At 47.4% G+C, this 27787-nt stretch overlaps 3 protein-coding genes and 1 long non-coding RNA gene across 8 annotated transcripts in view; 2 read left to right on the forward strand and 2 right to left on the reverse strand.

Moving 5' to 3' along the window:
• Positions 1 to 27787, forward strand: part of sypl2a (synaptophysin-like 2a) — a 495265-nt gene that overhangs the window by 62557 nt on the left and 404921 nt on the right. The gene's annotated exons all lie outside the window — the stretch shown is intronic.
• cyb561d1 (cytochrome b561 family, member D1) lies at positions 1017 to 7171 on the forward strand. Its single transcript, XM_085159154.1, has 3 exons — positions 1017 to 1614; positions 1954 to 1991; positions 4530 to 7171. The coding sequence occupies exons 1-3, from the start codon at positions 1458 to 1460 to the stop codon at positions 5034 to 5036; spliced, it is 702 nt and encodes a 233-aa protein (XP_085015280.1). The 5' UTR covers positions 1017 to 1457; the 3' UTR covers positions 5037 to 7171.
• zbtb40 (zinc finger and BTB domain containing 40) lies at positions 7289 to 27779 on the reverse strand. 5 transcript variants are annotated; one of them, XM_085159146.1, is made up of 12 exons: positions 27589 to 27779; positions 26368 to 26525; positions 25637 to 26052; positions 25142 to 25284; positions 24005 to 24215; positions 23449 to 23841; positions 22442 to 22648; positions 19756 to 19920; positions 14529 to 14743; positions 13675 to 13831; positions 9617 to 9801; positions 7289 to 7851 (listed from the first exon to the last, which is right to left on the reverse strand). In XM_085159146.1, exons 1-12 carry the CDS (start codon positions 27598 to 27600, stop codon positions 7645 to 7647), a joined length of 2469 nt encoding a protein of 822 aa, XP_085015272.1. In that variant the 5' UTR covers positions 27601 to 27779; the 3' UTR covers positions 7289 to 7644. The 5 variants fall into 5 exon arrangements, with proteins under 5 accessions (XP_085015272.1, XP_085015275.1, XP_085015276.1 ...); XM_085159149.1 differs by having other exon boundaries at positions 26368 to 26542; XM_085159150.1 differs by lacking the exon at positions 27589 to 27779 and adding an exon at positions 26979 to 27365.
• LOC146519272 (uncharacterized) lies at positions 21919 to 22433 on the reverse strand. Its single transcript, XR_014874042.1, has 2 exons — positions 22127 to 22433; positions 21919 to 22025 (listed from the first exon to the last, which is right to left on the reverse strand). It is a non-coding gene; the product is annotated as an uncharacterized LOC146519272 (long non-coding RNA).

Consider the following 27787-nt stretch of genomic DNA (forward strand, 5'->3'; position numbering starts at 1 on the left):
TAAACAGAATTGGTCCTAGCACTGAACCCTGTGGAACTCCATAATTAACCTCAGTGTGTGAAGAGGACTCTCCATTTACATGCACAAACTGGAGTCTGTTAGATAGATATGATACAAACAGTGCAGTACCTGTAATACCTACATTACTCTATACAAAGTATTATGGGTAACTGAACGCTGCACTGAGGTCTAGCAGAGATGTGTCTGCTCTCAAAGCCCAAAGAAGATCAGAACTGTGATAGTTTCTGCAACCTGCAGATGATCAGCTGTTTCAAGACTTTTTGGGACACAAGACTGGCCTATAATTAGCTAACACGGTAAACAGGTGACTTTTTAACGGTCTAATTACTGCTACCTCGACAGGCCTGTGGAACAGAGATCATATTTAACATACATGCATATATGATGTTGATGTCCTCGCCTCCATTTACACCAATTAGGCATAATGTTATGTTAGTTACCCCTTTGCTGCAAAAACGTCGCTGACCCCTGAAGCTGCTGTGGTATCGGGAACCAAGATGTTGGCAACAGATTCTTTAAGACCCGACATTTGTGAGGACTTGTTTGGATTGTGAGATGGGCAATGTGGAGATTCAGCACCTCAAACCAGTCCTGGACCTCGTGTTGTATTAACCTGTTTCCATGACAGGGTGTACATGATCTGCAACAGTGTGCATTAATAAGTTTACAGTAATCATTGTCACCTATGGATGGTAAATGGTAAATGGACTGGTTCTTATATAGTATGTAGAGCTTTTCTACTCTGTCCGAGCACTCAAAGCGCTTTATACAACTAATTCATTCACCCAATCACTCACACGAGCACTTCTAAGTTTAAGTGCTGAGTATCTAACATTCACACACATTCACACTCCGATGGATGCATCGGAGAGCACGATGGGGTTAGTATCTTGCCCAAGGATATTTGGGCTTTCCGACCTTCTAACCAGAAGGTCGGATTGAACCGCCGACCTTCTGGTTAGTGGCTGATCCGCTCTGCCACCTGAGCTACAGCCACCCATCTACATATTGTGTACATGTAGTGAGTTCGCTCAGTTTTGTGCCTATGCGCGGTTCTTCGTGTTTCTCCCTGCGCTGGGCTGGACTACAGCGGCTGACACGAGAATCAGGAAGTCGGGTCAGCTGCGTAGTTTCTTCGTAGTAAGGTCGAAGCAGGAAGCAGCTCGGTGTGCAGACTTTCTACAGCCTCGGAGGGACACACCGCCCGCTCTGTTTGCGTCCTCAGGCCGGAAATGGCCTTAACAAAATGAATTTCGTAGGAAGGATGTCGCGCGCACACACGAGCGAAGCAGCGACGCTGCTCGGCTCGTCCTCGCTGTAACCGCGCGACTATGGCGCTCGTGCAGCCTCCCGACAGCGCGGGCTCCTCGTCGGTCTCCAGCACACCTCGTATTTCCGCCGGACGCTGCAGCAGGTAGCCAGAAAGGCTGTGCAGCATGCGGTCAGACGTGGAGTACAGCCCGGTGGGAGAGGGCCTGGGTATGCGGGACTTCTGGCTGTACGTGTGGCTGCGGAGAGTGGCGGTGATAGCGACTCATGTGACCGGCCTGGGCCTGACGCTCGTCCTCTCGCTGCTGTCCAGACCCGGAACCAGTAAGTGTCGTGTTTTATCACCGTCATTCAACCTGCCGAACATAAGCAACTGATTTTGGTTATTTGTGTAATTCACGTGACTGATCACAGAGCTGCGCGCGCTTCTTTACTGATCAATGTAGCAGTAAATAAATATTATCATGATTTTCTTCCTGTAATGATTCAGTTTCCGATGATAAACATGTAAAGTGCAGATTAGAGCCGGTGTTTGAGCTGTGGCATCACCGTGTCCTTGCGTGGGTAAGTGTAGGTTTCCCTGACGGTCGGTCTGCTGCTGTTGAAGCTGCAGGTCACGGTCAGCTGATGATTGTGTCATTAATCTGCTGTTTGTCTCTCCAGGTCTGTTCTCCTGGCACCCCATGTGTATGTCTGTCGCTGTAAGTTTACATCCTCACACAAACACTCGTCTCACGGCCGATGGCCATCTGTCTGATGACACGCTGGAGTAAACGGTCAGCTGTGGCTCTTCACTCACATGGAAAGGAGATATTTCAAATAATGGATGGAGATGTATTCTCAAAAGTAGGCCTCTTCTTTCCCTGCTAGCTTTCAGCCCACTACATTCCTCCAGTCTGTCAACTTTCCACTGTAAATAATAGATTTGAGGGATTGGCAGGAGGCTATGTTAACACTCAGAAAATGACGCTTAGAGAGATCTATACAAAATGATGGATCACCTGAATGACTCCAGACGCTCCTCAGTGCGGCTTTAAGCTGTTTCACGGCACAGAGGTTCACAAAGGTTATGAATGACAGTTTGTTAGCAACGGACTGTAAACATGTATTGCTTGTTTTGGTGCCTCTGATCTCTCGACTACAGCATTGTGTGGGGATTTCCACTGTGACACTTTCGTGGATAAGATTTTGTCTGTGGCCCCTCTGCCCTCGGTGTACCACAGGGATCTATTCTTGTGCCTCTATTGTTTCCATTGTATCTCCTGCCACTGGTGCAAAAACAAGAACTTTAAACAAATGCTGACGACAGCCGCCTTTATCTGCCTTTCACTCTGATGGCTCCTCGACTGGACTCCTGCTGGATCGTCTTAGTGATGCTACGTCATGGATGGCTCTAAATTTTCTAAGTTTTAATGAACGTAAAATGGAACGGTTCCTCTGGTACCCCAGAGGTTACTTTGCTGCTCTGTCACCCGACAAGCTCGGTTACTAATCTTGGGGTAAAAATGGACTCTGTGCTTAGTTTTGATGGCCACGCAAACGGGGTGGTCAAGTCTTCATTCTGGCACCTCATGCGTCTGTCGAAGGTCAAGCTTTTTCTTTGTCATCCATGCTTTTATAACCTCACGCTTGGATTACTGCAACGCCCTTTTAATAGGGGTTGGCCGTGCCTGCAACTGCAGTTTGTAACTGGTAAAAGAACATTTGAGCACATTACTCCAGTACTTAGAATCTACTTTAAAGGGTTTTTAAATCCTTGGTTTTTAAAATCCTCAAATAGAGCTGGGCGATAGAACGATAACGATATGTATTGCGAAATAACTTTTTCTCGATAGAAAAATTAAACTATTGCGATAGGCCTCATCTCGCTTGTCCTCTTAAAAAAAAAGAAAAGAAAGAACAGCCAATCCAATTTAAGTAGCGCAGAGCCGAACCAATCACAGCCGCAGCGTCACGTCACGTGACTTGTTAAGTGCCAAGCCGCACATGTGTATTTGTTTGGGAAGCAGCCAGCCGCCGTGCCGCCCGGGTAACGGAGGAAATGAGCGCCGACTAGAGAAAAAAATAAATCTTAGTTTGTTCTGTAAAACAAACTAAGATTTATTTTTAGAATTAATATTTTGTTTCTAAGTGGAATTGACAATTTAGTCTGTTTTGTTCTGTTTTGAAACTTAAACGCTTTAGCGGCTGCCTTTTGTGTAGTTTGCAATATTTGCCTTATTTATCTGAAAAAGTCTCATGTTAAGCACATCTACCCTGTTGAACTTATTATGGGAAATAAATATTTAAATCAAAACAAGCTGCTGATTATTTCACATTTTACTTGTGAGCAACGGCACATTTAAACCTTACAAATGTAGTTATTTGGCTTATATCGTGATATATATCGTTATCGCCTGAAATGAAGAAAACATATCGTGATATGAAAAAATCTTATATCGCCCAGCTCTATCCTCAAATGGTCCGGCGCCTGTATATCGGCCCTATGCCCCCCTCGTTGCTCTCAGTCCCTGAATCATGGCTGAACCTTAGAGACCCAGCGCTCTCTGCTGTGGCGCCGAAGCGTTGGGATGATCTTCCTCGTCACATTAGAGAGTCTTCATCAGCTGTGGTCTGTGAATCCAGGTTAAAAACTATAGAATAACTATTTATTACTCTTACTGTACTTTTATATGTCTGCTGGTCGGCCATGTGTTGTTTGTGCTATATGAATAAATGATGGTATGGTGTAGTGTTACTCACTGTGCTAGAACATGCTGCTCTCAGTGTCTCAGAGACTGGCAGCCGTGATAATGCACCAGCTCTGAACGTTAATTCAACATTACTATGAAACCCGAGTTCAGTCTCCTGTAGCTGAGCAGCTCGTGGTCAGGTGACTGAACAATGTTCTGCTTCTTTGCCTTGAGTCTTGGGTAATGCTTTGTTATTGTCCATATGTCTGACGTCATCATTTATCCTGCTACGTCTGTAATCATCCACTCACAGGCCCATCCCATAATAAGCTGATGCTGTGCGTTGCTGTATTAGTTTCTGATTCACAGTCACATCAGATGTCACTCATGTACACACTTTGTCTCCTTGAATCAGGAAAAGCTTGATGTGCATCAGACAGAAAAACAGGAGTTTAGGTCGTTAGAATAAATTCCCACAACTCTGCGTCTGATTAATTGCTTGTTGACTTTTCACGACTGATCTGTATCACCACTAAAACACCTTTCCTCTGTTTCCTCTCGCTGCAGTACTGCCTGTGCATGACCGAAGGCATCCTGCTGTTCTCAGCAGAGGGCTCTCCCTTCTGCTTCACATCCTGGAGGAGTAAAGTGCGTCTCCACTGGTTCTGTCAGGCTCTGGTGCTGATCGCTGCAGCCACTGGACTCTGGTTCATTGTGGCCAGCAGGAACGTGTCGGAGCTGCCACACCTGGCCTCCTGGCACAGCCTGCTGGGTGTGTGCACGCTGACCGCCACCGTGCTCCAAGCGGCCTGCGGCATCGCTGTGATTTTCCCCAAGCCGCTGCGTCTCTCCTGCCCCTCGTCCAGACTGAAGCTGTACCACGCCACCTGCGGCCTGGTCGTCTACCTGTTTTCCACAGTGACGGTGATGTCCGCCATGTTCACTGACTGGTTCCAGGCCACGGCGAAGGGGGTGGCGTGGTGGGCCTTCCTCATCCTGCCTCTATTCCCTGCCTTGGTGGTGATGAGCCAGATCACTAATGCCTATCTACCCCGCAAGAAGCTGACCAGCTAGGAACCAGCAGCAGAGACATCCAACAGGAGTAATGAAGAAATAATGTCTTCTTTAACTGGAGTTTATCACTGAGGGAAATGTCTTTATCACTGTTAGCACGCAAGCTAGCAGCTGTGGTGTGCTGAGCTATATTTGTATTAAACTACGGGACAACTGAAATAAGGGATTTTAGGGCGTAGCTTCTTTCTCCTTTTCTTCATACCTCGAGTGCTACAAGTAGCTGCCATCTAGTGGCCTGTAGAAGAACTGCAGTGTGAAACATTATAGGGTTGGTGTTAGTCTTTAAGTATGTCTGCCGACCACAGTTGGAGTCCCACAGGTGGAGCTGGTGGACACACCTGAACTGGTTTTGTGTGTCTGCGGCTGTGGAGTTTGTATGCTCGGTGAGACTGTGCAGCCTGGTGAACATTTACTGTTGACTGTGAGAACAAACACCAGCTCATACACCAGCCTGAAAATTCTGATATTTACTGTTTCATGATATTTTTTGCCTTCTGACTTCTTATAGGTGCTACATTGTGACACAAAAGGTCTACCAGAACGTTTTCAAATTGTGACCCTGTGGACTTCACAAGGCTGATTGATGCACATTTACAGCTGGTATCAACCAGCTAAGAAAACCCGACTCTGTCCTGCTCCAGGCTGGATCATGGAAGTGGCTGATGGTGTGTCCTACACTAGAAGCTGTTCTAGCTTCAACCATCATCCACCCTGTTGGTGGATCCAGACTGTCGGCTGAGTTCACAGAACGGTTGATCTTCAGCTTTCTAGAAAAGCAGATATTTCAAGACGCAATAATCCAGATGATGAATGTAAACTATTCAAACATGTTAACTGGATATACAGTTCAACTTTATACCAAATCACAGATTTATATTTTAAAGTAAAGACCCCACAGTAATACAGAGAAAACCCAACAATCATGTGACCCCCATGATCTCACAACAACATCCTGAAACAGTCATTCATCACTTGATTGCTTCAGTACAACACTCGGGCACATGTATGCAGACGTTTCGTGGCTGTTTTGATCTCGCTCTCTCTTCACCGATCAGATCTCACTGTGGTAGCAGCTTTAAACTCGGTATGACCAGGTTGATAGAGGGCCCAGTCTGGATCTCATTCCTGCATTTTGTCGGCTGGTTTTCCTACAAAACACAACAAACATTGGCCCGCAAAGCCACAGTGAACAAAGCAGCATAGCAACGAATTCAATTCAAATCAATATGAGACTTATTTGTAACCGACATCAACAATTATGATAAATGACGTAATAACTACAACAGCAGACTGACCTTTGTGGAAATGCTTGGAGCAACCTGTGAGCTGGATGTTCTGGACGTTATATTTGGTCTTTGAATGGCTGCAATCCAGGCCATCCGTCGCCTCTTTGTTACTACGGAAACACGGCTGAACAATTTCTCTTCAACGACGTAATCCGATAACAACGATCTCTTTACCCGTCGGCTCCCCGTGGCTGTCATGCGGCTGTTGCAGTTGATAACACAACAGCTTCTTGTCATTCTTTGTTTCTTTTTATCACTGTGTGACTGTTTCCATATGAAAGCCTGCGTGCTCTAGTACCGCTCGCCACTCCTACAATCCTTTGCGGTTTTTCCCCGGAAATGACATCACATGTTCAGTGTCTATATGCAAGTGCTTCGGTGACAGTGGGAAGGAAAAACTCCCTTTAACAGGAAGAAACAATGCAGACAAGGCTGAGGGAGGGGCGGGGCTGTTAGGGTGAGGGGAGGAAGACGAGATGTTAGCTGCTGGCATCTGCAAATATAATTTCTTTTGAACATAAAAAGCTCATTGGAGGGATCGAGACAGCAGGCAGGTCTTTCTCACTGTATCTGATACACAATCTGTCAAATACAGACTTCTGTTTGTGAAAGTCCAGTTTCAGTGGAGGACAAACCAAAGATCACATCGGCACAGTCTATCCTAAAACAGGGATTTTATTTATTTCGAGCTCAGAGAGCGGGTGAGACGCTGGAGTCGTTGGATAACGAGCTGGGCGTGGATTTGTCTCAGGGTTGCTGTTCATGATCCACAGTGGATGTTTGTATTTATCTGATCCTTGTTCTTTCCTTCTGTGAACCTGTAATAAATAAGGGAACATCTGTACAAAAGCCACATCTCTCTTTATTTGCAATGAACGATCCGTTGAACAGGATAAACACGTGTGAACTATTGATGTGAGAAATCTTAAACAGTTTGATTACAACAGCAGGAACCACAGAGCAGCGTCAGGTATTTCATGTTTATTAGCGTTCACAGGTACCAGTCCACAGTGACCATACACTTCCACGGTTTAGTGATTCAGTCCCACGTGTGGAGTCTGACAGATGCTCCCACTGTTTACGGGACAAACCTGTATGTGCAGTGATGAGAGTGCTGAGAGCCGCAGAGCAGGAACATCTCTGCTGTCACGTCTTTAAAACAACACAAACCTACGGTTGCACCGAGTGTGTCAGTAAATCATGAGCAGACTGAACACGTCGGGCTGTCATTAGCTGGGACTGTGGGGCGCAGACGAGCTCAGCAGACGAGCTCAGCAGCCAGTGTTGTTCTCTGCAGGCGTGTTGGTGACCATGGGAACCAGCTAAGAGTCTGCTGGTTTGTCCTCGCAGATGAAGGCCACAGAGTTGTTCAGGAGGTCATACATGTTCACCTCCACCAGCTCTGCTGATGATTTCACCTCTCGCCCATCTGCCAGAGCTAGAAACACCTGCTGACCAACCCCCTGCTGCCTTGGCTCCTCAGACTCCGCCCCTTCCTGTCTGCTCCCTGTTGGATTGGCTGGTATCACCTGTGGGGTCAGACAGAGATAGTTTTGTAAAGGTTAAACTGTTTCCAGCTTTCCTGCACGCAGTAAACCCACAACTTATTTTATGTGTAAGTCTGAAGTGACAAACCAGCGCTCGTCTCACACTCAGGAAAGGCTGTGTCCCAATCCAGGGTCTGCAGCCTTAAAGGCCGCATTTTAAGGCCGATTACGTCACCGCGACGCGACGAAGGCTGTCCCAATTCGAAGGCTGCTTGAAATGCGGCCCTCAAATGCGTCCTTCATTTCCCTGAATTTTAAGGACGTGGCGGTGTAGACTTCGTGGCCCAACATATCCCAGAATGCATAGCGCGGCGGTGGGTGTGGATAATTTTGTCGAAAAAAAACGGCGGATAAGGGGCGCCGAAGAGTAAACTTTAAGTAAGTACTGAATATTATGTCACTTATTTATGTGTGAATGTTTAATAACGAAGATCATTAAACATTACTGTTGGCCACATGTCGGCAAAGTCATGTGACATTAGTGACGTTTGTACTAACTTGGTTTTAAAGCAATTACTTTAAAATATACGCCGTTCAATAGCTGAGCTTAATCAGAGAATGATCAACGCTCATGTAGAAACAAACAAACAAACGAACAAAAGATTTTCTCCTTCATCTCTGTCAAACAAAGCTGTATGAAACGTTTCCAGCTGTTAGTATCATGGTTGCTAGGCAACCTGGGCAGCGTGATGGAGGCTAGACCGTCCCATTTCACAAGCCTTGCACTTCCGGCCTTAGCGGTCTTTGAGTACGCGGCCCTTGAGGATCGTTAAGGCTGCAGACCCTGAATTGGGACACAGCCTCTGACTCCCTGCTGTGTTCTTATTGGTGCCCTGGTTTGAAGCGCTGCTCTCATTAATAAGCATCCAGCCCAGTTTCACTGTTAGTAGGCTGCAGCTTACTCTACAGGGTGGAGCATTTCTATGGATACACCGCAATAACATGGGAATGGTTGGTGATATTAAAGTCCTGTTTGTGGCACATTAGTATATGTGAGGGGGCAAACTCCTCAAGATGGGTGGTGACCATGGTGACCATTTAGAAGTCGGCCATCTTGGATCCAACTTTTGTTTTTTCAATAGGAAGAGGGTCATGTGACACAGGACGTTAATATCACCAACCATTCCCATGTTATTACGCTGTATCCATATAAATGGCCCCCCCTGTGCTCTGGTAGCAAGTGAACTCTTTCACTGGTCTGTGGCACATTCTGGTTACAATGTGCAGTAAACACAGGAAGTGAATGGAAAGCATCACATCAAAATTGTAACAAATCACAGTTTTGTGTTACTGTTGTTATCAATATTAGAAACCTAAACACACAGCACCGTGGAGCAGTGTGACGCTGCATGTTTGGGTCATCAGTTCATCAAACCTCAGCGCACACATGGATCAGTCAACTCATTACTGCACAAACTTCGTCCTCACAGAGGGACTGTGAGAAACAGGATGTCGTGTTGGGACCACACCTGACATCATGGGCCCAGAGCGGCGCCTCGCTGTGTGTCTGAGGTCAAACAGCATTATGTGACTATTTGGTTGATCAGATACGCTGATTCAGCTTGGTTTGAAACATAAATGCTGCAAATTCTCCCAGGATGCACCTGAGCTGAACAAACTCCATCATCATCCTGATCAAAGACTCGACAAATACAGGATGCACTCCACTCCACATGCTGTCAGTCAGGAAAGTGTCACCGGACATTATTTCATCTTCATCTGTGCTTCTGTGTGATGTGCTTGTTACCGTGTAGGAGGTGGAGGCCTGCTCTTCCTCCCGGCTCTCCTGCCGTGTCTCCACGTGGCAGGAGAGCAGGTGCTCCTGCAGCTTGAGCTGAGAGGAGCAGAGCGTGGAGCAGAGGGAGCACCTGAATGCCTCACTGCTGATGTTCTCCTGCATGTCCTCATCTCCACCCAGCACAGCCACAGAGCCTGCAGGACAGACAGTCAGGGTCAGTGAAAACAGCCCAGGAGCTGCTGCTAAACCATGAACTGCCTCTCTAAGACCGAACACAGGACAACACAACCATCCACTTACCCAGGACTGGAGCCCAGGCCTGGGTCACACTGATATTTCTTTGGCCATTTCACAGAACACCATACGTTTGATTAACCTCCACAAACACGTGTTTATTCAACCACACAGGGCCTAATATTAGGGCCTAATATTGCAGTGGTACACTCATTCATTCGACCACACCGTTATATGAACTGCAGTGTGTTGTTTTGACCACCAGGTGCCCACAGAGGTTTGTCACAGTGACTGTACTGTGACGCTCTCTGTGGGCAACACTTTAACTAAAGACCACAGCAGGATTCAAAACTACTGAAATAACAAAGCTGCTCTTTGTGCTCGTAACATGTGATGACCTCACGGTACAGAAACCAGAGGTATGCGTGGAACAGTCACAGCTGGTGGATTGATCCTGCTCTGTGGGGAGACGTTCACATGACCAGTTTAAAACACTGCATTTGTAGGGAGGGGGGAATAAATGATGCATTCACAGAGTGTGGGAGAAAAATAACTCGCATTACGTGCAGACAGCTTAATATTGCCATGGCAACTTCTACTCGATGGTTATGATCATTTTAACCGTCGTACGTGGAAAAGCTCGATACATTGAGTGTATCCGCCTCATTGCCCCCCCCAGCTGTTAAGTCTAATTGTTGAATGTTGTCATTGTGCTTCTTAAATTTGTAAGTCTGAGTTCAACCTATAGGATCGAGGGGAGGTACTATTGTTTATTGTGAACGTTTTCAATAATTCAATTCAATTCACTTCAATTTTATTTATATAGCGCCAAATCACAACAAAAGTCGCCTCAAGGCGCTTCATAGATACAGAGAAAAACCCAACAATCATATGACCCCCTATGAGCAGCACTTTGGCGACAGTGGGAAGGAAAAACTCCCTTTTAACAGGAAGAAACCTCCAGCAGAACCAGGCTCAGGGAGGGGCGGGGCCATCTGCTGTGATTGGTTGGGGTGAGAGAAGGAAGACAGGATAAAGACATGCTGTGGAAGAGAGACAGAGATTAATAACAGATATGATTCAGATAGCTGGTGTTGGGTCTGTGTTTCCATGAGCCCCGCTGGTTTAGAGACTCATTCATTCATGCAAGGGAGGCCCCGGTCTGGATGGGCCTGGGCTCCCTTGCCTTGGTGGATACCAGAGGACGGGGGTGCATATTGGGGTCAGCGGGGGAGCTGGCCCTAGGGAGGGACACCCTCCCCTCCCTTCTTTTCCTCCCCATCCCCGGCTGCCTCCCTCTTCACGCTCCACCACACCCACCCACACAGGTAGGGCTTTGGGGTGCGGGTGTGTCACCAGGGTGCAGGGGAGACATTCCCCCCCCCTCTGTCCTCTTCTGGCCACCTGTGCCTCAATTTTATCTCACAACTTAGACATCCACATTACTTACACTCTCATAACACACACATATATATATATATAGGGCCTTGAGGGTGGGCACGTTAACGGCGTCCAGTAGACGGTCTGTGTATTCAAACCTGCCTCTGGCGCCGGTGCCCACCTCTCAATTTTAAATCCATGTAGACATTGAGGGTTCTCGGGAGGGGCCGTGCTAACACCTGCTGCTCTCTGGCAGCAGCACCATGCTCTCCCTTGTTTTAAATACACTTTAGAGCAACACGCAGCAACACTACACTTGAGCGGGAGGAGGGAGGTATGGGGTCTTAACACACCCCTGTTCTCTGCTAGCCATCGGGGCGGGGGGGCTGGGAAGAGATGCTGGCTGTCCGATTGGCCTCCCTGCTGCTGCGGAGCCTGGTGCGGTCTGCTTGCCTCCACCCCGGAGGGAAGGGTAACATCTCTTGGGTCTGGGTGCCGTTTCCATCTCTGGGGGTGAGGATACCTGGACCTGGGGTATAGAGTATGTTTGGGGAGTGTGATTGTGTGTACATGTCCATTTACGTTTATTCCTGCGTTGGGTGAGTGCTGAGTGTTTGTATATGTGTGCATGAGGGTGGGAATGCATGTCTGTGTCTGTGTGTGCCTGTTTGTCTGTGTCTATATGTCAGGTCGGGTCTTAGACTCCACCTCTCTGGGAACTCCAAGGCCCTCCAAAGTGTGGAGGCCTATCTCCCCTCACCACACTCCCTGCCGGTGACTGATGCCCTCAGGGGTCGGTGCGTTGGTGGTTCTTGGTGTCCGGGGCTGGGCGCTCAGGTATGTACCAGCTCACTCCCGGTGACTACTTGGCGGGGCCTGGCGCCTGCTGCTCGGTCAGGCCTCTTCCGGGGCGCGGGGGGCCCTCGGGCCTCCGGCCTCTGTGCCTGCGGCTCGGTTCACTCTGGCACAGCTGGCTGCCGGCAGAGCCGGCGGGCACGCCGGTGCAGCCCCCTCTAGCTTCTGCCCGGTGGCTACTGGGTGACCCCTCATCTGGGGATCCTCAGCCTTTCCCATGAAGGTGGCACGGATGCCCCTCCGGTGGTCCTCCTTGGGCTCTTGCACTCTGGGGCCTCTGGATGTCTGGGGCCTGGATCTCCTCCATGCCTGCTTCATGCCCTGGGGGACGGGGCTATGGCTCTCTACATCCTCTAGCAGACCATTACATGGGGAAACCATTTGAATACAAGTGCGCCGATCCACACAGGTGTGCACATGGGTGTTCACTATTCGTAGACTTAAATCACACCTTTCTTGGCTGCTACTTCAAAGCACATTGTGCGCTGTCTGTCCTGCGTGCTGCACAACAACATTCAATATTTAGTATTTACTGCTGTTTACACTTAGCTAGATTAATGCGATGGTGTTGTGTATAGTATGTTGCATTGTTTTGTTTTGTTTTTTTTGCTTGTTTTCTATTCTTTTTCTCTCAACAGGTGATCCAGGAGATATTTTTTCTTCCCCCCTTTCTCACTGTCCCTCTCCCCTTCTGTTTTTCTTTTCCTTCCTCTTTCTTTCTCCCTTTCCTATCCCTCACTCATGTCTGTCCCGTCTGTAACAACTGAAAATAAAATAAATAATAAAAACAAAGGTCGATCAAATGGACCAATACGGCAATGCCATGATGATCCATTTGGCAAAATAAATCCATTGGGTATCCTTGTTGGTCTTCAGACAACAATTCTGACGGCTAAAGAACCAAATGGGACAGGCGGAAAAAAAAAAAAAAAAAAAAAGGAAACACAGACCCAACACCAGCTATCTGAATCATATCTGTTATTAACCTCTGTCTCTCTTCCACAGCATGTCTTTATCCTGTCTTCCTTCTCTCACCCCAACCAATCACAGCAGATGGCCCCGCCCCTCCCTGAGCCTGGTTCTGCCGGAGGTTTCTTCCTGTTAAAAGGGAGTTTTTCCTTCCCACTGTCGCCAAAGTGCTGCTCATAGGGGGTCATATGACTGTTGTGTTATTCTCTGTATGTAGTATTGTAGGGTCTACTGTACAGTACAAAGCCCCTCGAGGCGACTGTTGCTGTGATTTGGTGCTGTGTAAATAAAGTTGAACAAACTGACACAGAGGCCGTCAGTCTGCACACAGATGGTTACAGACAACACTGCAACAGGAGGCCTAAGATTTTAAAGACAAATGAAATAATAAATGTTTTATTAATATTTGTGTGTTTTACATGACACATCTGAAAATGAATGTGAGTACGGTGGACACGCCCTCTGCTGTCTGACAGCTGTACAGTGTAATCTCAAACACACAGATTATTATTATGTCTTTGAATTACAGACAGATTGTGTTGTTGTTGGAGCTCCAGTGGAGGACCGTGCACGCCTGCTCCAGGACCGGCTGCTACAGGACTCAGTGTATCAGTGGGGCTGGTGCTCACCTCGGTGCTCAGCAGCCTGGTGTTTGGCCAAACTGACAGAACTGGGGAAGAACTTGAAGCAGACATCACACTGGACCAGGTTCTTGAGCTGCCGGGTGTGGTTGGCAAACACATCAGGGTGGTTAGTCCTGTTGTGGTACCACAGTCCTGACAGTTGCTACGGCAAAACAAAGGTTGAGAGATGTCAGAGACTCTGTAGCACATGTGTGTGTGTGAATACACGTGAATGTGTGCGTTTAGCTGTGCAGTCACAAGGTGCCCAATACTGTACTGTGTGGGTCTAAGAGGCCTCCACAGCTGACACATGAAGCCAACACACTGTCCGTCCTCAGCCACACACGCTAACACAATCTGTAACACACTGCTGGTGAAGCCACGCCAACACAGGAAGTAGCTGCTGCCTCTGCCTTTAATTCACTGTGTTATTGTGGGGTCGACCTTACGATATAAAGTGCCTTGAGGCGACCGTTGTTGTGATTTGGCGCTGTGTAAATAAAGTTGAATTGACACAGGTCACGCAGTGCGTTTGTGTTTGTTGCACACATTTATGTACGTTTAGCTGATCTACTCAAACATGTTTCAGGTGAACGCCGTGCTCGTCTCTCTTTACCCAGCTGTGGCGTCCCAGTACAGGCGCCGCACTGACTGCTCATGTGTGGAGAAGTGAGGAGACGGCCACGCTCGCCATTTACGTCTGAACCACACGATAAAAAGAACGGACTGAGTGTCACTGCACGTCGTCCACCAGCATCCATGTGACAGCGTTTCAGTGTTCAGTGCAGTGTGTTGTCATGTGGTGACACAGCTAAGACTACAAACATGGAGTCATCACGGTGGCCAACCGGCTCGTGTACCTGGTATGACTTGTTGCAGAGATCACAGCTGAAGGGTTTGGTCCCAGTGTGCGTGGGCTTGTGTTTGTCCAGCAGGGCGGCGCTGGTGAACAGCTTGCTGCAGGTGGGACACTTGTGGAACTCCTTCGGGTGAAACTCCTGGATGTGCTGCCGATGCTCGTCCAGCGACGAGAAGCTGAGACAGCACTTCTGACAGTCGTGGGGCTCCGACAGGTCTGACACAGAGCAGCAAACACAGTCACTGCAGTGGTTACACACTGATGAAGCCCTCGCTGTTACTACACGTGACCTCGCTGGTTACTACACGTGACCTCGCTGTTACTACACGTGACCTCGCTGTTACTACACGTGACCTCGCTATTACTACACGTGACCTCGCTGTTACTACACGTGACCTCGCTGTTACTACAAGTGACCTCGCTGTTACTACACGTGACCTCGCTGTTACTACACGTGACCTCGCTATTACTACACGTGACCTCGCTGTTACTACACGTGACCTCGCTGGTTACTACACGTGACCTCGCTGTTACTACAAGTGACCTCGCTGTTACTACAAGTGACCTCGCTGTTACTACACGTGACCTCGCTGTTACTACACGTGACCTCGCTATTACTACACGTGACCTCGCTGTTACTACAAGTGACCTCGCTGTTACTACACGTGACCTCGCTGTTACTACACGTGACCTCGCTGTTACTACAAGTGACCTCGCTGTTACTACACGTGACCTCGCTGTTACTACACGTGACCTCGCTATTACTACACGTGACCTCGCTGTTACTACAAGTGACCTCGCTGTTACTACACGTGACCTCGCTGTTACTACACGTGACCTCGCTGTTACTACAAGTGACCTCGCTGTTACTACACGTGACCTCGCTGTTACTACACGTGACCTCGCTGTTACTACACGTGACCTCGCTGTTACTACACGTGACCTCGCTGGTTACTACACGTGACCTCGCTGTTACTACACGTGACCTCGCTGTTACTACACGTGACCTCGCTGGTTACTACACGTGACCTCGCTGTTACTACACGTGACCTCGCTGTTACTACACGTGACCTCGCTATTACTACACGTGACCTCGCTGTTACTACACGTGACCTCGCTGTTACTACACGTGACCTCGCTGTTACTACACGTGACCTCGCTGTTACTACACGTGACCTCGCTGGTTACTACACGTGACCTCGCTGTTACTACACGTGACCTCGCTGTTACTACAAGTAACGTTAACTAGTGATGACTTCATGAACTTCTTCACAAATAAAATTTTTATCATTAGAGAAAAAATTACCAATAATCATCCCACAGATGTAATATTATCTACAGCTACTCTTAGTACCATTGATGTTAAGTTAGACTCTTTTTCTCCAATCGATCTTTCTGAGTTAACTTCAATAATTACTTCCTCCAAACCATCAACGTGTCTTTTAGACCCCATTCCTACAAAACTGCTCAAAGAAGTCCTGCCATTGATTAATTCTTCGATCTTATATATATGATCAAGCTATCTCTAATAATCAGCTATGTACCACAGGCCTTCAAGGTGGCTGCAGTTAAACCTTTACTCAAAAAGCATCTCTAGACCCAGCAGTCTTAGCTAATTATAGGCCAATCTCCAACCTTCCTTTCATATCAAAAATCCTTGAAAGAGTAGTTGTCAAACAGCTAACAGATCATCTGCAGAGGAATGGTTTATCTGAAGAGTTTCAGTCTGGTTACAAATGATCTTCTTATGGCCTCTGACAGTGGACTCATCTCTGTGCTTGTCCTTCTTGACCTTAGTGCAGCATTCGATACTGTCGACCATAATATCCTATTAGAGCGATTAGAACATGCTGTAGGTATTACAGGTATTGCACTGCAGTGGTTTGTATCATATCTATCTAATAGACTCCAATTTGTGCATGTAAATGGAGAGTCCTCTTCACACACTGAGGTTAATTATGGAGTTCCACAGGGTTCAGTGCTAGGACCAATTCTGTTTACATTATACATGCTTCCCCTAGGCAGCATCATTAGAAGACATAGCATACATTTTCACTGCTATGCAGATGACACCCAGCTCTATCTGTCCATGAAGCCAGATAACACACACCAATGAGTTAAACTGCAGGAATGTCTTAAAGACATAAAGACCTGGATGGCCACTAACTTTCTGCTTCTTAACTCAGATAAAACTGAGGTCATTGTGCTCGGCGCTGAAAAGCTTAGAAATATGGTATCTAACCAGATTCTTACTCTGGATGGCATTACCTTGGCCTCCAGTAACACTGTGAGGAACCTTGGAGTCATTTTTGACCAGGATATGTCCTTCAACGCACATATAAAACAAATATGTAAGACTGCGTTCTTCCATTTGCGCAACATCTCTAAAATTAGAAATATCCTGTCTCAGAGTGACGCTGAAAAACTAGTTCATGCATTTATTACTTCCAGGCTGGACGACTGTGATTCATTATTATCAGGATGTCCAAAAAACTCACTGAAAAGCCTTCAGTTAATCCAAAATGCTGCAGCAAGAGTACTGACAGGGACTAGAAAGAGAGAGCAGATTTCTCCTGTTTTGGCTTCCTGTTAAATCCAGAATTGAATTCAAAATCCTGCTCCTCACATACAAGGTCTCAAATAATCAGGCCCCATCTTATCTTAATGACCTTGTAGTACCATATCACCCTATTAGAGCACTTCGCTCTCGCTCTGCAGGCCTACTTGTTGTTCCTAGAGTATTTAAAAGTAGAATGGGAGGGAGAGCCTTCAGTTTTCAGGCCCCTCTTCTGTGGAACCAGCTTCCAGTTTGGATTCAGGAGACAGACACTATCTCTACTTTTAAGATTAGGCTTAAAACTTTCCTTTTTGCTAAAGCATATAGTTAGGGCTGGACCAGGTGACCCTGAATCCTCCCTTAGTTATGCTGCAATAGATGTAGGCTGCCGGGGGATTCCCATGATGCATTGAGTTTTTCCTTTCCAGTCACCTTTCTCACTCACTATGTATTAACAGACCTCTCTGTATTGAATCATATCTGTTATTAACCTCTGTCTCTCTTCCACAGCATGTCTTTATTCTGTCTTCCTTCTCTCACCCCAACCAATCACAGCAGATGGCCCCGCCCCTCCCTGAGCCTGGTTCTGCCGGAGGTTTCTTCCTGTTCAAAGGGAGTTTTTCCTTCCCACTGTCACCAAAGTGCTGCTCATAGGGGGTCATATGATTGTTGGGTTTTTCTCTGTATCTATGAAGCGCCTTGAGGCGACATTTGTTGTGATTTGGCGCTATATAAATAAAATTGAATTGAATTGAATTGAATTGAATTGACCTCGCTGTTACTACACGCGACCTCGCTATTACTACACGTGACCTCGCTATTACTACACGTGACCTCGCTGGTTACTACACGTGACCTCGCTGTTTACTACACGTGACCTCGCTGGTTACTACACGTGACCTCGCTGGTTACTACACGTGACCTCGCTGGTTACTACACGTGACCTCGCTGGTTACTACACGTGACCTCGCTGGTTACTACACGTGACCTCGCTGTTACTACAAGTGACCTCGCTGGTTACTACACGTGACCTCGCTGGTTACTACACGTGACCTCGCTGTTACTACACGTGACCTCGCTGGTTACTACACGTGACCTCGCTGTTACTACACGTGACCTCGCTGGTTACTACACGTGACCTCGCTGTTACTACACGTGACCTCGCTGGTTACTACACGTGACCTCGCTGGTTACTACACGTGACCTCGCTGTTACTACACGTGACCTCGCTGTTACTACACGTGACCTCGCTGGTTACTACACGTGACCTCGCTGTTACTACACGTGACCTCGCTGGTTACTACACGTGACCTCGCTGGTTACTACACGTGACCTCGCTGTTACTACACGTGACCTCGCTGGTTACTACACGTGACCTCGCTGGTTACTACACGTGACCTCGCTGGTTACTACACGTGACCTCGCTGGTTACTACACGTGACCTCGCTGTTACTACACGTGACCTCGCTGGTTACTACACGTGACCTCGCTGGTTACTACACGTGACCTCGCTGGTTACTACACGTGACCTCGCTGGTTACTACACGTGACCTCGCTGTTACTATTCAATTCAATTCAATTCAATTTTATTTATATAGCGCCAAATCACAACAAATGTCGCCTCAAGGCGCTTCATAGATACAGAGAAAAGCCCAACAATCATATGACCCCCTATGAGCAAGCACTTTGGCGACAGTGGGAAGGAAAAACTCCCTTTTAACAGGAAGAAACCTCCGGCAGAACCAGGCTCAGGGAGGGGCGGCCATCTGCTGTGATTGGTTGGGGTGAGAGAAGGAAGACAGGATAAAGACATGCTGTGGAAGAGAGACAGAGATTAATAACAGATACGATTCAATACAGAGAGGTCTGTTAATACTACACGTGACCTCGCTGGTTACTACACGTGACCTCGCTGTTACTACACGTGACCTCGCTGGTTACTACACGTGACCTCGCTGGTTACTACACGTGACCTCGCTGGTTACTACACGTGACCTCGCTGGTTACTACACGTGACCTCGCTGTTACTACACGTGACCTCGCTGGTTACTACACGTGACCTCGCTGTTACTACACGTGACCAGCACACACACGCTACGGAAAGGTTTGCTGTATTCCCTGAAGAGTCCCATTGCTCCCAGTAAGGAAAGGAACCTGAACCTGTGCAACCTCTTCATGATGTGTTCTGTAACTTGCACAAGCTTAAGTCGGGCTGCAGCTGGACCAGTGTTTCCCCACCTGATGGAGCCACGGCGCACCAATGTGCCGTGGCTCCATCAGGTGGGGAAACACGGCTGCAGTGTGAAGATGAAGGTGATTTGTCAAGACCCAGGCAGCAGATCTGATCCACGCTATCACACTATTCACCATCAGTACATGTGAGACTGTTACTGCTGTGTACCAGAAACAGAGGCTACGTCTGACGTGTCAGTAATATTGACAGGGCAGCGATCAGCTGGAGTCTCTCACCTCAAAGTTTTCTCATTTATCCGCGTTGGCCTGAAGCCGCTACAGGAAAACTTCAGCCAACATGGCTGTTAAATGAAAAGTGCCCCCGCCCCACAAACAGCCTCATTGATGGTTCATCAGTGCCCGTCTTTCATATTTTAGAGAAGCCAGCATGTAAAAGCAGATTCACTTTTTCAGACTCACAATAAAAAAAGGTTCTTACGGTGGAAGGTGTGCAGGTGCACAGTGAGCCCGCTGGCCTGGCTGTAGCCTTTGCCGCACTCTCGGCACACGTAGGGCCGGTCTCCCGTGTGCGTCCGCACGTGACGCGTCAGCTCTATGGACTGGGCGAAGACCGCCTTGCAGTACTGGCACACATACATCTTCCCTGGAAGATCAAAGAAGCACACAAATGTTGTCTGTGCAGGATGCGTGATGGAAATACTGCATCATGACTGTTAATCATGAAAAAGTGCATCCTGCTGGTTTCTGGGTGCTGCACAGCAAACAGCCCGGAGGAGCCAGGACACCCTCTGATTGGCTCACCGCCGCGCCGTCGTCACACAGATGCAGTGATACCCAAAGGCCTTAAAGGCGGGCAAAAAATACACAACAGCACAGCCAGACTGGAAACTGTTTGGCTGTGCTGTTGTGTTGTGTTGACTCGAGCTGAGACGCACAAACCTGTGTGTGTCTGTGCGTCTCTCAGCTTCTCTGCAGGATTATTATCGAAATGCTGCTTTTAAAAAACATTGTGCGCTCGTGTCTTCAACGCGGCTGCGACGCACATCAGTGACGCACATCAGCGACGCACATCAGCGACGCACATCAGCCTCCTGTGTGTTTGTGTCAGACGGTGTTTATAAGCTGCCACCAATGAGAAGCTGCCTGCTCAGCGCTTCTTCGTTTGGATGAATAATAATAATAATAATAATAATAATAATAATAATAATAATAACAACAATAATAACAACAATAATAATAATAACAATAATAACAACAACAACAACAATAATAATAATAATAATAACAATAATAATAACAACAATAATAATAATAATAACAATAATAATAATAATAATAATAACAATAATAATAACAACAACAACAACAATAATAATAATAATAATAATAACAACAACAACAATAATAATAACAACAATAATAATAATAATAATAATAACAACAACAATAATAATAATAATAACAATAATAACAACAACAACAACAACAATAATAATAATAATAATAATAATAATAACAACAATAATAATAATAATAACAATAATAACAACAACAACAATAATAATAATAATAATAATAATAATAATAATAATAATAATAATGTCAGCACCTTCTGCTTTTTATCTTTTGGACATTTCACCAAATGAAGCTCAGTTTAGCTCCTTTCTTGGCTTTATTTAGCACATTTTTCACTCCTGCTGCTTTTTACCCTTCAGCTGATATTTGGGTGATCTTATACAATTAAGCTCATTCATCAAATTCCACAAATATCTGAAAGCATTTCAGCAAAGTCTTCAAATGTTCAGCCTGTTTCTGCTGGGAAAGGCTTTTTCCAGTTGTGAATGCCGATGAAGCATTCCATGATCCGTACTGTTCAACCACCACGAGATTCCTCTTCTGTGTTTTTCTTATTTCTAAAATATTCAACTTTATTCAACAAATTTCCAAAAATCAATCCAAGATTGATCTGAAATGTGATCCTTCAGCTTCATCTGTGAAGGCAGTGACGTCCTCCCACTGTGTGGGCACCAGTGTCTCCAGTGGGCACCAGTGTCTCCAGTGGGAGCCTGCGTCTCCAGTGGGAGCCTGCGTCTCCAGTGGGAGCCTGCGTCTCCTTTGGTCTCATTGCTCTGTAGCGTCAGTGTGCAGCTCATCTGGTTTCTTTCAGTTCATCATCGTCACTGCCAGGATATGAACGCAGTTTCATTTGTAGTCCAGTGACTATGATGTCATTCATCCAAAAGTGTTGCTGCAACTCAGCAACTCTGTTCTCCAGCAATGCAATCTTCCTTCACGCTGTTCTGAAGTCTCACCAAGCGAATCCTTGTTCTCTGCTGTTCTCAACACAAACCTCCAGCATCAGTATCACAGACGTTTAATGTGAGAATTATACGACTGTGTAGTTTACTGTTATATTTCTGTTCCTTATAGATTTGAATCACCAGTTGATAAAGTTCCTGTTGCAGCTTCTTCAGTGGAAGAAGAGTCACATGATCACGTGATCTTTTAGATTAGTCCACAGCACAGCTTCACGTGGACCTGAAAGCCCGGGTTGGTTTACAGAGTTAGAACCTGATGGACGTGTCAGGGTGACTCCAGACAAAGCAAACGAGCTGTGTACAGGTCCTTCTTTGGAAAAGGCTTTAGGCTTCAAGCTGCTCTTTGAGTTCTGTCTCCCAGTAACACTCTAAAACCCAGTCTAACCCTGAAGTGGTCGCCCACTGTCTTTAATGACCACAGCCCCGCCCACTACAACAGTAACAGTCACCTCAGCATCCCTGAACACTGAACTGGAACAAATGAAGCATGCTGGTGCACTGTGATGATGCTCTACAGCTCCACACTGACACTGAGGTGGATGTCACAGCCAATCGGAGCTTTTCAACCTCCATGCTTGGTTTAAACAGATCGGGCGATCCCTCCTTCCTCTCTCTTTCTCCCCTTGGTTTCCGTGGTGACAGGTGTGTCACCTATCAACAACATCACCATCATAACTCTGTGGGTTTGAAGTCTCAAGACTTTATCTCTCTGGTTTGTCCTGGACGTTGAATCTTTGTTTTGTGTCAGTGACAAGATGTTACACGTGAAAGACACACATCACCATTTGTATATCACACAACCCAAAGGTGTGTGTGTGTGTGTGTGTGTGTGTGTGTGTGTCTTACCCTCAGAGTGTCTCTTCTTGGTGTGGTATGCGAGTGCAGCAGCCACGCTGAAACTCATGTCACAGTGTTTGCAGTGGTAGGGTTTCTCCCCCGTGTGCAGCCTCATGTGATTCTTCAGAGACGAGTTTGCACCAAACTTGGCGCCGCATTCATCGCAAGCAAACGGCTTCTCTTCAAAGTGCTCCGTGCGCTTGTGGTAAATCATGCCTAAGAAATGAGAAGCACTCATTAAATGGAACGATCGCTGTACTGTGAAGCGCACACACGAGTGGGCCCCACACGAGTGGCCCCACACGAGTGGCCCCACACGAGTGGCCCCACACGAGTGGCCCCACACGAGTGGGCCCCACACTGAGCTCACAGTTCATGTTGGGAAACATCAAAGTGCTTGTACATGTCATTTATGACAGATGTGATCTTTTCCTTTCACACACAGCAGCAGACATGTTTGCTGCCTGCGCTGTTCGCACTGCAGCTGTGTTGTGAGTGGAGTGCACAGCGGGGAAACCACACATCTGTCAGGCTGTTCCTGAGCAGAAGGTTTCTTTGCTGCTGAAACGACCTGTTTCAGGTCCTTTTGAGATTATCCCAACGTACAGACTGTAGTCTAAAACCAACATCAAATGTAAAGCAGCACAGAGTTATACTCCACTCAACAAAAGAAACAAAAGTACAGCGGTGCAGCAGTTAGCAGTGCTGGTTCCCAGCTCGCAGCTTCCATCTCTGACTGGGATTAAACCAGCAGCCCCGTGTTTTCAAAGCAGTCTGCTGGTAATTCACCTGATAATTCAGGTAGTTTTACTGGTTCTGACGCTTCTGCATAGTAAATGCTGAAACCAGAAACGAGTCAGTACTTCATGGCTGGTTCCTGCTCTGATCATCATCAAACACTGTGGATGAAGCCCTCACACCTCAGCCTGAGAACAGCTGTGCAATTAGCACGCCGTTTGCTCCAGTGCAGACACTGATCACATCAATAATCTCGCTTTAATGTCACGTGACCTTACCCGACGGGTGGGCGAAGGTGCGGCCGCAGAGGTCACAAGCCACCTTCTTCTTGACCCGCGTGGCGCTGCGGTGAGCCTCGGCCCGGTGGCGCTGCAGCGCCCGCTTAGACAGCTTCTCGGGACACTCGGGACACTGCTGCTCGCACTCCTGGGACATGGAGCAGCGCTTCATGTGTGCTAGCATCCGACACTTGTAATCAAAGCTCTTCTTGCACCAGTGACAGCAGTAAGGTTTGGAGTGGCAGGAGGGAGGGGAGGAGCAGGGAGGGGAACTCTCTGCTACAGCTGCATCTTTCTGCTCCTCCTCGTTCTCCTCCTCGTTCTCCTCCTCGTCACCGCTCTCATCTTCCTCCTGGACACGATCTTCACTTCTGCTCTTCTGCTCTGAGTCAGCTGCAAACATGGACACAAACACGTAGCAGACATCCAGTAAAAAGCTTCCTGTCACATCACATCCTGTCAACTTGCTGGACGGACACAGATGTATATAGATACGAGCTGTCCTTAAAGACAGACCTACACATTGTCTTTCATGTCACTCCCTGCTCGTCTTTACCTCCAGCGTGGCTGCCGTCGGGCTGCCGTGCGCTCCTCTCCAGCTCCTCCAGCAGAGGGAGCAGCTGTGTGGGGCAGGATGAAGCTTTCTGCTTGGCGGTGCGCAGCAGCTTGATAAGCCCCTCCTCTCCGATCTGACCCTCCTTCACTTTACTCATCAGCTTCTCCGACACGGAGCTGGGATCAGCCTCCTCGCAGCACTGACACACAACCTGAAAGAGCACAAAGTGCAAACAGATGAAATTGTGGAGCAGCAGCAACCGTCCAGTCAGTAGATGGCGCCCTCGAGCTACAGCCACCTCACAGGAGCCGCACTAGCATGTCCCACACGGAGCCGTCACAGGACAGGTTCAGCTCAGGATGAGCGGTGCTCACAGTACGCTGACCATGAGCTGGTGCGGTCATGAAATGGGAACAAATCTGTGCTTTTACCTCCAGATAAAGATACTTTTATTGTTGTTGTCTTCCATGTGGAGCTTCATCCCTGCAGTTCAGTGCTTTGGTTTATGCTCGAGTGATTCTGTCTATTCAAAGTCTACAACAAACATGTTAGACAACGTGATGCAACCACAAGGGAGGGGTTCTCAACCCGCGGCTCTGCAGCCACAGGGGGCCTGGGACAATAAATGACATTAAATAAATGAATAGTATTTAATTGAAATGTGTTTTATTAGTGTTAGTTCTTTTTAAAAGTGGACTAAGCTGGGAGATTACTGTGATCCTGAAATATTAACATAAAATTTGATTTTTTTTTTTTTGATTTGTTTCCAAAGTATTTTTTAAATTCAGCTCAAGGCTCCGGCTCAGAAAGCTCAGCGGCGACATGACCGTCTGTTTGTACGTGAATCATTTCAGTTCAGCTGTTTGTGTTTGTTATTATTTTAAGAAATGTGTTTCGTACATAAAGAAAATGTCGTTTTTTCATGTGTTTCATGAGCAACACACTTGTATGTCGTTGTTTACACAGAGCATGAAGGTCACAGAGCAGTTTCTACAGAGCTATCTTCATTTTGGTGTCAGTGTTTGCAGCTCGGTGGGTTTTTATGAAACCGGGTCCAAACGGCTCTTTGGGTGTTAAAGGTAGCCGTGATCTAAGGGGAGGTGGTGTTAGATGGAGAACCAGGGCTTCCTGTTGTACCTGTCTCTCTCTTCCTGTCAGGCTCTCTGCTGCTTGGCTCAGCAGTTCCACAACAGACGGCGTGTTGGCGAGGAGACCAGACTCGCTGGACAGCCTGGCTGCCGACGTGTCGCCACCCTCTGAGGATTTGACGTCTTCGGGCCCTGTGGACAGAAGATAAAGTCTAGTTGTTCTCTTATTTATTGTAGGGAGAAGATTTTAGAGCAGGGGTGGGCAACTCCAGGCCTCGAGGGTCCTGCAGGTTTAAGATCTCATCCTGGGTCAACACTCCTGAATCACATGATGAGCTCATTAGCAGCATCTGGAGAACATCTGGAGCCATTTAAACCAGCTGTGTTGGATCAGGGACTCACCTAAACCAGCAGGACACCTGCACGAGGCCTGGAGGTCCCACGCCTGTTTCAGACTCTGTTTCCAGTAAAGGTGTGATTTGATTTCCTAGATTAACTCACAGTATTAAATTCCCCAAACTACGGGTTTAAACATAAGAGTGACCTGATGTGTCCACGCGGGCCCTTTTAATCGCTGGCTCGTCTGCGTCCTCGCCGTCATGCTCAAACGACTCTTTTTTCAGCTCTTCCGTCGCCTCGTCTGAAGACGGGCTGTGCTTGCTGGGCGAGGCTGAGCCTTCAGGCTTCATCTTCGGGGCTTTGTTGGTCACGGTGAGGCGTGGCCCAGCGGGGCTCACTGATGCTGGGGGCTTCTGGTTCACCAGGCTGGTGAGGACTTGCTTAAAGCCGACGGCCACGTCGTACATCTGCAGGCTGTCTGCAGCGGCGACTATGCGGCTGACGTTGTGTTTACCTGGAGGCAGTTTACCAGTGTAGACCATGTCCAGGAGGCAGCCGAACTCCTGCGAGGAAACCACGGCGGTGTCGATGGAGATGGTGTCGGAGCCATCCAGGAGAGACCTGACGGAGACACAGCGTTCAGTTTTAAGCTGCAGTTTAATAAAAGTGACCAGTGACACCTGTGCACCGTGCTGGGATTAATATTAAAGTGTGACGCGAGCAAACATCACATCTGTAACAGCTGGTCAGAAACTTTACTCACGTATCATATTTCATGTTCCTCAATAAATACATTTAAAATAATCCAATATTTTTGTCCAGCTGACAAAACCCAAAAGTTCATGACTTGAATTTGACTCATTGTTCCACAGGAGCCAACATGAGGCTGCTGAGATGATCTAGATGACTATAATGTGACTGGGTCAGCAGGTCTACCTGAACAGCATGCTGGACGCAGCCAGCACCAGCTTGTGTGCGCGATGACGACCCTCTCCCACCAGGATGGTGCAGTCGCAGAAGTGCTCCTCCTTCCTCAAGGCCCACAGCTGCTGCATCAGCTGGCTGCTGTAGTTGGGTAGCTCCATCATGTTGGACTGCACCAACCACAGCTCTGATCAGTTCATGTTCAAACACACAATCAGGCCTGCAGCATGACCGGAACTTATCACTGAAACTACGTTTATACCGCACTGCTGCTGCAACATGCTGGGGACGACAAACACTCACACAGCTGCAGTTTATCCGCTAGTGTGGACAAAGCTAATGTTTTATTACAACATCATCTAGTGTATTAGAAGCACCACGTGATGACGGACACGGTAACGCGTGGTGTCTTCACTGTGTCGTCAAACAACTGCTCTACGTCTTATCAGCAGCTAACGTTCAGTTCTTAAACCTGTTTACCAGAACGTAACTAGCTGTAGCCTTAGCTAAGGTTGCTAATGTAATCCACAGAAGGTAACTAGTTACTGTAATATTAGTGAAGCGCGCTCCGGTACAGGCGCGCTCCCAGTATAATAAACCCACGCGATCACTAAGGGCTGTACCTTGAATTATTCAATCCGAGTCTTTATTTAAACTTCTCTGCTGAACAATTCTGCTGTGCGCAATAAAGCTCGACTGTTTTGAAAATGGCGACACGCAGTACGTGAACAAATTTGGTCACTTCCGGTTGAAGAAGTCTCGTCACAGCGAGCGGTTTGCTTTAAATCTGGTTTGTTGTCCAGTCGATCCGTGATCGATCCACAGTATGACCGGTGGGCCTTTACCGGAGTAAACAAAACAACAGCTCGACAGGTCATTACAAATATATTCTCGCAAAATTATTAAATTAACGTCAAATACATAAAAGCTTTTGCCTGGAACAAGAATCTGTTATATATTCGTAACAGCGGAAGTTCGCTTTAAAGCAGCGGTCCCCAACCCCCGGCCACTGGACCGGTACCGGTCCGTGAGTCGTTTGGCACCGGGCCGCGAGAGCTGAAGCTCGGGTGAAATGTGTGGTTTCCCGGGTCGTTCCCGTGTTGTGTTGCGTCTTATTTTGAAAGGAATATGTACCCGTTACCATAGCGACCAGAGAGCATTACGGGGCAGAGAGGAGGAAGTTACTGTCAGTGTTGTTGGAGCACGCTGCTAATAAAGACACAGTGAACTCACCTTTACTATCATATTTACCACCGTGCTTCTCTCGGTCGTGTCATTGATGTTGTTGCGTTTATCCGCCACACCTTAAAGGCTCCGTGACAATACTGACATTAAACCGTCCGTGGAGCCAAACAGGCTGCGGACGCTGGTTTACATGTCAGGAAGAGGCTGATTCACCACAGTGACTGTTCTCAGCGACTGTTGCTTTGAA

The sequence above is a fragment of the Neolamprologus multifasciatus genome, chromosome 5 (genome assembly GCF_963576455.1).
Source record: "Neolamprologus multifasciatus chromosome 5, fNeoMul1.2, whole genome shotgun sequence".
Taxonomy (NCBI): Eukaryota; Metazoa; Chordata; class Actinopteri; order Cichliformes; family Cichlidae; genus Neolamprologus; species Neolamprologus multifasciatus.